Source organism: Thecamonas trahens (assembly GCF_000142905.1).
Source record: "Thecamonas trahens ATCC 50062 unplaced genomic scaffold supercont1.49, whole genome shotgun sequence".
In the NCBI taxonomy this organism is placed as follows: domain Eukaryota; order Apusomonadida; family Apusomonadidae; genus Thecamonas; species Thecamonas trahens.
Window position 1 is genome coordinate 292747 of NW_013657631.1, and position 9954 is coordinate 302700.

A 9954-nucleotide genomic window follows, 5' to 3' on the forward strand; every position below is an offset into this window, starting at 1 on the left:
GGGGGGTGGGGGGGGGTGGGGGGAGGGGAGGAGGAGGAGGGGAGAGGGGAGGGGGGGGAGGGGCTTGGTCGTACGTTGGGTTAGTTGAAAGAGAGAGAAGGGTGTGTGGTGCTTGTTGCGTTGGCTTGCTTGCTGGTCGGTCGCGGCGCTTTGCTTGGTTGCTTGCTTGCGCTTTGCTTGGTTTGGCTAATGGCGTTGCGTCGAATTCGCGGCGGCGAGGGGCGAATGTCATTCGCAAAGGCATTTGTTCCGGCTATTTGTTCGCGCGCTCAATTGGGGGGGGAGGGAGGGGAGGCGAGCGAAGACGGGCTGCGCTACGCGGTGTGGATCGAGTCGGGGAGAAAGGCGTCGAGCTTGCCTTCGCCGTGCTGGTAGCCGATCGAGCCGATCGAGTCAAAGTAGTCGCAAGCGGTGGCGGCAAAGTTGTCGACCGGGTGGATGCCGCCCTCGGAAGATGAGCTCCGGCTTGCCGGGGCCAGGCAGCCGATGGGGCGAATGGCCCCGAGTTCGGGTTGCCTGAGTGGGCAAAGTTGCCCCAGTAAGCCAGCATCTGCTCGGAAAGCTCGAGTTCATCGGGGGTAAAGACCGGCTCGGCTGGCGACGGTCCGCGGACGACGGAGAACATAAAGGGAAGGCCCGAGCCGTGACAGACTTGGTGGAAGCAAAAGGTGTAGTTTGCGCCCCAGCCGGAGCGGGCAAACGACCATGGGTGGTCAAAGAGGTAGGCGTAGACCGGGGCGTTCTGGGCCATGGCCTCCATGGCGTAGCGCTGTGGGCAGATCATAACATAGTAGGTGGCGAGATGTGACATGGGAACGCGCGAGTCGATGACGTTGCCCGGGAAGAGGTCGAGGACACGCGGGGCGTGGAGGCCGAAGACGCCGGCGACGATGGCTTCGTACTCTGTCTTGGAGAGCGGGTGCTGGACGGCGTCGTAGATAAAGATGACACCTTCGTTGGCGACGTTGCCCATGATCATGGGTTTGCGCTGGACCTTGCCAGCCCGCATAGCCGTCAGCTGGTTGTCGGGCACAGGTCCGGCCTTGTTGACGTTCCAGGGGAGAAAGACCGAGAGCGGGTGATCGACAAACAGGTGCGACTGGCTCGCGTACTCGGCCTCGAGAACGCTTGCCACCGGTTTGCCCCGCATGCACTCGGTCGTCTTGCACGACATGTTGGCCATGACGAGCGCGCCGAGCTGCGCGCCGTACTTGGGGTTGGAAATGGCGAGACCGATGGTCGACGACATGACGACGGCCTGCTCAAACAGCGGCGCCGACGACGGCGCAATGAGGTGCGCGGCGAGCGAGCCAGCGCCGGCCGACTGGCCCATCAGCGTCCGGCGGGACGGATTGCCGCCAAAGGCGGCCACGTTGTCGGCGACCCACTTGAGAGCGAGCTGCTGGTCGAGAAAGCCAAAGTTGCCCTCGAGCTCGTCGGTAACCAGCCAGCCGAGGGCACCGAGGCGATAGTTGATGGTGACGACCACGACGCCAGTGGCGTTTGCCAGATACTGGCCGTTGTACACCGGCACGTCAGCCAGGCCCTGCTGAAAGTGGCCGCCGGGCATGAAGATCATGACCGGCGCGTTGGAGGCGGCGACTGGAGCAAAGACATTGAGGGTGAGGCAGGCCTCGCTGGTGGTGGTGGGACAGGTGTGTGGCGGGAGGAAGCAGCGCTGCGGGCAGCCGATCGCCTTGGACTCGCCCAGCGCCATCGTCCCGTTCCACACACCCTTAGCCACCGGAGGCATCCACCGCAGCGCACCCGTCGGTGGCTCTGCAAACGGAATGTTGTAAAAGGCGCGCACCTGCGTGGCCTCCAACAACACGCCCGACATGCGTCCGGCCGGCGCGTCGACCACAGGCGGAGCAGCGGAGGTGAGGGAGAGGATTAGCGTGAGAGAAATGACAAGGGTGTACATGGTGTACATGGTGGCGGTGGTGCGGAGAGGGATGTGTGTGTGCGTGTGTGTGTGTGTGTGTGTGTGCGTGTGTGCGTGTGCGTGTGTGCGTGTGCGTGTGTGCGTGTGTGCGTGTGTGCGTGGAGGGATGGGTTTTGGTGGTGGCACTTTTCACTTTGATTTTTTTCGGGCGGCATGGTCACGTGCCGGACGATGCGAGTCATAGTGGTGGTGCTTGCTGCGGTGGTCGGTGTGGTGTATGGCGCGCATTGCCATGGGCAGGTATGGAAGGGAGGGGGAGGGGGGGGGGGGGAGGGGAGGGGGGACGGGGGAGGGGAGGGGAGGGGGGAGGGGGGAGAGGGGCAGGCACTCACACATGTACGGGAACGGGCATGGCGGTTGCGGGCATGGCGGGTGCGGGCATGGCGGGTGCGGGCATGGCGGGTGTGGGCACGGCGGGTGTGGACATACTTGGGTGCGGACATACTTGGCGGGACGGGCATGGGTATGTGTGGGTGTGTGGGTGTGTGGGGGGGGATAGCCAAACCCCAACGCGCCACAGAACTTGCTGCCGGTCAACACAGGCGAGCCAGAGCTGGTGGCGACGCATGCCAACGGCAAGCTGTTCCGGGCAGGGACGAGCGAGGGCTCGTTCTACGTCCTCCATCTGTGGGGCACGCCGTACGAGTGTGGGGTGGCGCAGGGCACACTCCTCAAGGACGAGGTCAAGGCCTTTGTCAACGGAGTGTACGCGTACATCGAGGACCAGATCGACCTCGCCCTCAACTCGACCAAGCCCGGGCACTACGTCCCGCACTGGCTCCTCAACGACATTGCTGAGTTTGGCATCGACGCGGCGCTCGATCTGGAGATCGCTGCGACGCGCCCATGGACTCCGGCGTACTTTCTGGAGGAGATCAAGGGCCTCGCCGACGCGACCGGGCTCTCGTACCTCGCCATCGAGCGGGTCCACCTGCTCGGTGAGCTTACCAAGGGCGGATGCTCGCTGCTCTCGGCATACGACTCGGCCATTACTAGCGAGTACTCGCTGCTCGGCGTCCGTGCGCTTGACTGGAACACCGACGCCGTGTTTGTGGACCACGCGCAAGTCACGGTCTACCACCCGTCGGGCGACTGGGGCAAGCAGGGACCCGGGCACGCCTTTGCCAACGTAGGCTTCTCCGGCTTTATCGGCTCGTTCAACGGCGTCTCGGCAGCCAACACGTACTCGCAGGAGATCGGCGTGACGTTTCCTGACGAGACGTTTGGCAAGGAGTCGCGGTTCGGCATCCCGTTCACGTATCTCCTCCGCGACCTCATCCAGTTTGACGAGACCATCGAGCAGGCCGAGACCCGGGTGCGTGACGCCAAGCGGACATGCGATCTCATCCTCGGCTTTGGCCACCTCGGCGACTCTGACGGCGAGCCGTTCCGCGCCATCCAGTACTCGGCCTCGGTCGCCAACTTTTTCAACTCGACCACGCTCATGCCGCTCACCTCGTGGCATCCGCGCATGGAAGACCTCGTGTACTACGAGGGCGACTGGCTCTGCGAGCAGGGCGACGTCGTCATGCATCGCCAGCTCGCCTACGCTCATGGCGAACTGAGCCCCGAGCTCGTCATCAAGAACATCACCTCGGTTGTCGCCACCGGAGACACCTTCACCTCGGTCTACGGCTTCCGCCACGATGGCCAGCACGCACTCTACCAGGCGTTTGCCCGCTCGTCGTCCGAGTCCGGGCCAGACCCCGCGTACCTGCGCCAGTTCACCAAGCTCGATCTCGCTGACCTCTGGGCCGAGGCCAAGCCCACGCTGTAGCCTCTCACAGTACAGGTCACTTGCTTTTTGCCAGGCGCGGAGGCGAGCAAAGCCGCACGCGCCACCTTGGCGGCTACCGGTACAACCACCGCCACACGCACCCGCGCAAGCACCTCGCCACCACTCCACCACTCCACCACGCCACGCATTCAGGCCGTATGACTAAGGCGTGTGACGTGTACAAGGCCACGTCGCCGGTGGACTACCATGCGTATGTTGGTCAGGGAGGGGAGGGGGGGGAGAGTGCATGCGCGAGCAGTAGGGAGCACTCATGGGGGGCATGGATGGGGGGTGGCAATACGGGTTGTGGCTGTGGTGGTCGTGGTGGTCGTGGTGGTCGTGGTGGTCGTGGTGGTCGTGGTGGTCGTGGTGGCTGTGGTGGTCGTGGTGGTCGTGGTGGTCGTGGTGGTCGTGGTGGTCGTGGTGGTCGTGGTCGTGGTGCTGGTTGTGGTGGTCGTGGCCATCGTGGTCGTCGTCGTCGCTGTGGTGGTCGTCCGTTGGTTGTGTTGTGCCGATCGTGGTCGTGCTGATCTTCGTGGTGCTGGCCGTCGTGATCGTGCTGTGCTGGTCTTCGTGGTGGCTGCTGCTCCTGTCGACAGTATGCTGACACACATTCCCACAGCAGGCATTGTGTTCGGACTGACGCTGTCGATTCTGGGAATGCTCTCGGTAGTGCCGCAGCACATCAAGCTGCTGAAGCGAAAGACAAGCGAGGGTATGTCATCACACTGGCTCACGCTCTCCAACACCCAGATGTTCTCCTCGGTCTGTAACATCACGCTCCTCAAGTTCCCCATCCTCAAGGGCTGCTCGGTCATCGGCTTTGGCGCTTGCTACCCATCGCTCATTGCCCTCGCCCAGCGCGGCATCTGGCTCGTCATCTTCCCCATCATCTTTGAGTTCCTCCTCTACTTTCCGCCGCGCATCGACGCTTGGACCCGGCGCTCGTTTGTGGTCGCCATCCTCGAGGTTGTCCTCCTCCTCTGCTACATGGTCGCCGTCGTCACCTCGGCCGCCGTCCTCGTCAACCACTTTGGCCCGTGCCACGACTCGGTCCTCTACTTTGCAAACATCCTCGGCCTGGTGGCCACTGTGGCCAACATCATCCAATGGATGCCTCAAATCTACACCACCTTTTCCGCAAAGCGCGTCGGCTCCATGTCCATCGTCATGGTTGCCGTCGGCGCTCCGGGCAACTTTCTCGTTCTCTTCTTCCTCGCGTTTGTCTCCAAGGAGTCGGTCACAACATGGCTGCCCAACCTCTCCGCCGCCCTCCAGCAGTCCATCCTCCTCGCCCTCCTCCTCACCTACCGCCGCCGCGAGAAGCTCATCGCACAAGCCTCGCCCTACGTCGAGATCTCAGAGGACACCCCTCTCGTCGGCCCGTCAAAGCCCTCGGTCGCAACGTAACAGTAAACATCCCAGCTAAGCGAGTGGCCGCGCTGACCGCAGTGTCCAGCCGAAGATTAAAGATCACGTCCCGTGGGACACACAGTTGAGCATGTGCTCATGGCACAGCTAAAAAACTCGCCAAAACCCCCCTCAGCAGGCATCAACCGTCTTCTTCACGTGTGTCCAGCCTAGCCATGCCCTCTGATCTGCAAGTGACGCCCTCAGGCACCCGCAGGAGCCGTTGATGTGGCCAGCCTCCTCGGCCAACCTGGTCGACGCCTCGATCGATCCTTGGCAAGACTCGGCCGAGCCGAGCCGACAGGTCCACTTGTCGCCGCCATGTCGTCCACTAGCGCCAGCCACCGGTGCATGGCATGCGGGGTGGATCTGGAGCGTGGGGCGTATTCGAAGCGCCAGTGGAGCAAGGGAAGCGGCTTTGGGCGGTGCACCGGGTGCGTGGCGGCCGGGCTGGCATCCCCCACCGCCGTGCTCGACCACATGGCACAGCGGGCGACACTCAAGGCCGCCGAGGCCGAGGCAGCCGCGCTCCGGACGGCTGGCTCGTCAGGCGTGGCGACCGAAAACCGCTCTGCAGACGAGGCCCAGGAGGCCGCCGACGTCCGCGCTGCTGTGGCAACCGCTCGCGCTGAGCAGGTGGCTGACGATCGGGAGGCAGCGACGAGCGTGCTGGCGGTGGCCACGTCGGCGCATGACGCGCGGGCCGCGGCCGTCGACGCCTTGGAAGCTGATGCCGCCCGCCGGGACGCTGCACGGCGGGCAGAGGAGGAGGCGGCCGCAGCAGAGGCTGCCGAGAAGCGAGCGGCAGCGGCGAGGCGAGAGGCCGAGGCGCGGAGGCGCGTCGTTGCCGAGCGCGCTGCTGCTGGCCTCACCCCGATGCCCGAGAACGCGCCGCTGCTGCCGGCGAGTGCCAGCGCCGCTGCTGGCAGAGATGGCAGCAGCAGCGGCGGACGCGGCAAGTCCTGCTGCTGTGTTGTTCAATAGCGGCCGTCCTAGTCCTGAGCCTCGGCCGAGACACGGGCGGCGTTGTGCTGCTCGCGGGCGAGGCGGCGGCTGTCCTCGTAGCGCGCACGGTCGCGGAGGTATGAGCCGGCGACCGCGACGTGGGAGACCCGCGCACCGTAGCGCGGGATGCCGAACAGTTGCTGCGCGTGGGCCGCGGTACCGTGCGGCGAGAAGGCGTCGAGCTCGAGGTTGGGGTCGATAGCGCGCACGGTTGTCGGCGCGAGAGCACGGATCTGCCGGCCGATGATGGCGTGTGTGGCCATGCGCTCATCGCGGAGCTCCACAGCAGCGGCGTAGGCCGCCTTTTGCTCCGGCGCCCGGTGCTCGGAGCGAGCAACAACATCAATGAGCTTGGTCGTCAGCGGCTTGTCGTCGCGTGCGGGCTCGGGCTTGTGCTCGGGCCCGGGCTGGAGCGTCGCCCCAACGTCTGGCGCGTCTGGATCGCTGTTTGTCTCGGACAAGGACGACGGCCACTCGGGCGGGCAAGGGTCGGCGGCAGAGTCAGGCCGTAGCGGGCGCGATGCTCGGCTGCAGTCCATGTCTCCCCGTGTGCCGCAGTAGTGCCCGCGACCGCCATCAGCTCGGGATGCGAGAGCGCGACAAACATGAGCGCAGTTTGCTCGGTGCGGAGCAGGTCAAAGCTCGCGCGGAGGAGGCCGGCATGGCCGAGGTATGCGGCGAGTGAGCAGGCGGCACCGATGCCGCGAAAGACGGTGAACGGCTCGTCGAGAAAAACGACCGAGCCAACAAAGGCGGCGGTGTAGGCGGCAACTCGCCAGAGAACATGCATGTCGAGCGGGAGGCCGAACGCGAGCGGCGCCTCGAGGAGAGTGTGCACGATGCGAGCGGCGGCGCAAAGGACGCACGCGCCGAGAGCGAGCCAAGCTTTGAGCGAGCCGTCGAGGAGGCTGACCGAGCCTGAAGAGGCGCTTGGCTCGGCGAGAGTCGCGGCAAGAGCAAAGGCCGGGAAGAGGACGAGGTGGACGGTGAGGGCATGGAGCTCGACCGTCGACGACATGTCGACGCCGACGAGGATGTGCGGGTCGTACACGCCCGACAAATACAACTTGTCGAGCGCGTAGATATGGGCTAGCGGCACGTCGTCGATGTTTGAGAAGACGTGAAAAGCCGGGACGTGGCCTAGCGGGCGGAGCCCGGCGTCGGCGGGGTTGGCATGGCGGGCGTCGGCCGAGGCGAGCGTCCGCGCCCAGCGGACATCCAGCACATACGACCGGAGGCGCGAGCGGCAGAGCAGCGCTGCGAGCATGACACCCGTTCCGCGCGCGACCGACGCCAGTATGGCGGCGAGGCTGATGGCGGCACCAAGGCCCACCGCAGTCGACGGCAACGCCAACGAGGCCTCACCGCCGTCGGACGATCGGATAAAGTAGGCAGCAGCACCGGCGACCGCCAGTGCTGCCGGACCGAGATGGACGGCAGTCGACGAGCGTGAGGCATGCGAGATAAAGAAGCCGCGTCCGAGGGCAGCAAGACCAGGCTCGAGGCCTAGGAGGACGAGGAAGAGGCCGACCGGGAGCGAGGCGAGCGAGGTGGCGCCGACCGAGGCGACGGCGGTGACGACCGATGCCAGCGCCAGTGCGGCATTGATCTTGATAGGAAGGAAGAACCGACCTCCCGACGCAGCAGCCGGCGGCGATCGTATGCTTCGGGTGACAAAGAGCGCAAGAGCGGCGAGGAAGGGCGGGCCGGTGGCGGCGGCGGCGAGCGCAAGCGGGTTGCCCACCTTCAACTTGAGCTGGGTGTAGCGGACAAAGAAGACGAGGCCAAAGGATGAGCCGACAAAGTGGGTGGCGAGGAGCGCCAGGTATCGTATGGTCGTCACGGCCGCCCCGCGGGCATCTTGAGCCATTGGAGACGGCTGTGTGAGGCAAAGTGAGGGAAGGGGGGGGGGGGCGCGGCGGGCGAGGTGGGAAGGGGATGGGTGGGGGGTGGGGGGTGGGGCTGTGAAAAAAATTGCAGCAGCGCTCGTGGTGTCGGCGATTTCGCGGAAGCGAGCGAAGCGAGGAAAACAGGTGTGGCAAGGAGACAACAGAGGGAGGGGGACGGGGACGGGGACGGGGCGGACACACGTCGCGGGAGGAGACTTCTGGACTGCAGGCGGACGCAAACAGGACCGAGAGGCAGGCAGGCTAGTCAGCATGGCGACGTTGTTCCAGGTGACGGCGCTGTATGAGTATGTGGCGCAGAACGAGGAGGAAGTGTCGGTGCCCGAGGCCGCCGTCCTCGACGTCATCGACGACTCGGACCCGGACTGGCCGGTGTGTGTATACAACGGGGTGACCGGGTATGTCCCCGGCAACTATGTCGAGCGCATTGAGGCGAGCGCACCTCCTCCGCTTCCGCCACCGGCTGCGCCCGCGGTGGTCTCGGGTGCTCTCCCGCCGCCGCCGCCGCCACTCGACGCTGCCGCTCCTGCGCCCCCGCCGCCGATGCCGGCCAAGCCCATGGCGGACGGCCTGCTGAGCATGCCGGGCGGAGCCGGGGGCGAAGAGCAGGTTCAGGGCAGGGAGCGGTCGGGGACGGTCGATGTGGCGACGATTGCGCTGCGGGCGCTGTCGATGGCCGATGAGGACCTAGGTGACGACGCCGACGAGGACGAGTGGGCCGACGATGGCTGGGGCGGGGACGACGGGTATGGTGACGGTTACGGGTATGGTGACGGTGACGGTTACGGCGACGGGGCTGGATACGGCGGCGGCGACGACGACGGATGGGGAAACGACGGTGGTGGTGGCGATGACGACTGGGGCTCGTCGGACGGGTGGGACTCGGATGGGGATGACGGCGGCGACGGCGGCGGCGGCGACATTGCGGGGGATGTCGACGATGTGTCGGACATGCTGTACGGGTGGGGTGTGATGGGCTACGACTACGAGGGTGCCGAGGAGGGCGAGCTGACGGTGGCGGCAGGCTCGCCCATTGAGCTTGTCGAGACGAGCGACGAGGACTGGTGGCAGGTGGCCACAATCGACGGAATCCGCGGGTATGTTCCGGCGTCGTTTGTGCAGGGCGAAGAGTCGAAGAAGCAGGTCAAGGCGTGGAAGAAGCAGGCCAAGAAAGCGCGCAAGGCGCGTCTGGAGGCCGAGCAGCGCGAGCTCAAGTCGACGGCCAAGGCCATGCGGAGCCTGAACAAGATGGAAGCTAAGCAGGCCAAGATTGACAAGCGTTTCTCCAAGATCCAGGCCAAGCAAAACGCCAAGCTGGAGGCCCGCCGTGAGCGCGAGGCCGCCAAGGCGCAGGCCCGCGAGTCGGCGCTCGCCGAGCAGACCAACGCGGCCATGGAAGAGTTTGAGGCCACCACGCTTGCCACCCAAGAGTCCATGCGCCAGCGGGTCGACGCCCTTGCCGAACAAAAGGCCAAGGAGGCCGAGCGGATGGAGGAGCTTCGGCGGAAGCGGGCGGCCGAGGCGGCCGAGAAGAAGGCGGCGGCAGCGGCGCGGCAGGCCGAGATCGAGGCCGCGCGCCGGGAGCGCGAAGAGGCGACCCGCCGGAAGCGCGAGATGGCTGCCAAGCGCGCCGAAGACATGCGGCGGCAGCGCGAAGAGAACGCGCGGCTGACTCGCGAGAAAGAGGAACGGCGGCGGCTGGCGCTGGAGGAAAAGATGCGCCGCGAGAAGGAGTTGGCAGATGCGCGGCGGTCGGCGCCGCCGTGTGGTCCCGTCGGGCTCGTTGCGCTGTCCGCTTCGCCGGCCTTCACCTGGCTCGGAACTCGGTTCGGTACGCGGCTCGTTTTCTGCTTCTTTCTTCTCTGTTCGTGTCTTCTCCTATGCCCCGCTCGCGCCACTCGCCGGGCGCC

The 9954-nt window shown here is 65.7% G+C and overlaps 6 protein-coding genes across 6 annotated transcripts in view; 4 read left to right on the top strand and 2 right to left on the bottom strand.

The window, feature by feature from the left end:
• Positions 1–314: 314 nt before the first annotated feature.
• Positions 315–1954, bottom strand: AMSG_08946 (cAMP-regulated D2 protein; the record flags this gene model as incomplete). The annotated part of the gene is made up of 2 exons (XM_013899020.1): positions 603–1954; positions 315–516 (listed from the first exon to the last, which is right to left on the bottom strand). The coding sequence occupies exons 1-2, from the start codon at positions 1931–1933 to the stop codon at positions 315–317; spliced, it is 1533 nt and encodes a 510-aa protein (XP_013754474.1). The 5' UTR covers positions 1934–1954.
• Positions 1955–2062: 108 nt separating this feature from the next.
• AMSG_08947 (uncharacterized protein) lies at positions 2063–3751 on the top strand. The gene is made up of 2 exons (XM_013899021.1): positions 2063–2185; positions 2445–3751. Exons 1-2 carry the CDS (start codon positions 2099–2101, stop codon positions 3720–3722), a joined length of 1365 nt encoding a protein of 454 aa, XP_013754475.1. The 5' UTR covers positions 2063–2098; the 3' UTR covers positions 3723–3751.
• A 92-nt stretch (positions 3752–3843) lies between these two features.
• Positions 3844–5132, top strand: AMSG_08948 (PQ loop repeat protein; the record flags this gene model as incomplete). Its single annotated transcript, XM_013899022.1, has 2 exons — positions 3844–3933; positions 4322–5132. Exons 1-2 carry the CDS (start codon positions 3881–3883, stop codon positions 5130–5132), a joined length of 864 nt encoding a protein of 287 aa, XP_013754476.1. The 5' UTR covers positions 3844–3880.
• A 321-nt stretch (positions 5133–5453) lies between these two features.
• Positions 5454–5827, top strand: AMSG_08949 (uncharacterized protein; the record flags this gene model as incomplete). Its single annotated transcript, XM_013899023.1, has 2 exons — positions 5454–5768; positions 5798–5827. 2 exons carry the CDS (start codon positions 5454–5456, stop codon positions 5825–5827), a joined length of 345 nt encoding a protein of 114 aa, XP_013754477.1.
• Positions 5828–6124: 297 nt separating this feature from the next.
• On the bottom strand, positions 6125–8009 carry AMSG_08950 (uncharacterized protein; the record flags this gene model as incomplete). The annotated part of the gene is made up of 2 exons (XM_013899024.1): positions 6125–6573; positions 6606–8009. Coding segments are annotated over 2 exons (1853 nt in total), but the record flags the coding sequence as incomplete, so codon positions are not given.
• Positions 8010–8296: 287 nt separating this feature from the next.
• Positions 8297–9954, top strand: part of AMSG_08951 (uncharacterized protein) — a gene marked incomplete at its 5' end in the record, with an annotated part of 2726 nt that continues 1068 nt past the window's right edge. Inside the window, one exon of the mRNA XM_013899025.1 lies at positions 8297–9875. Coding sequence (XP_013754479.1) covers positions 8297–9875 — 1579 coding nt within the window. The remainder of the gene's footprint in view (positions 9876–9954) is intronic.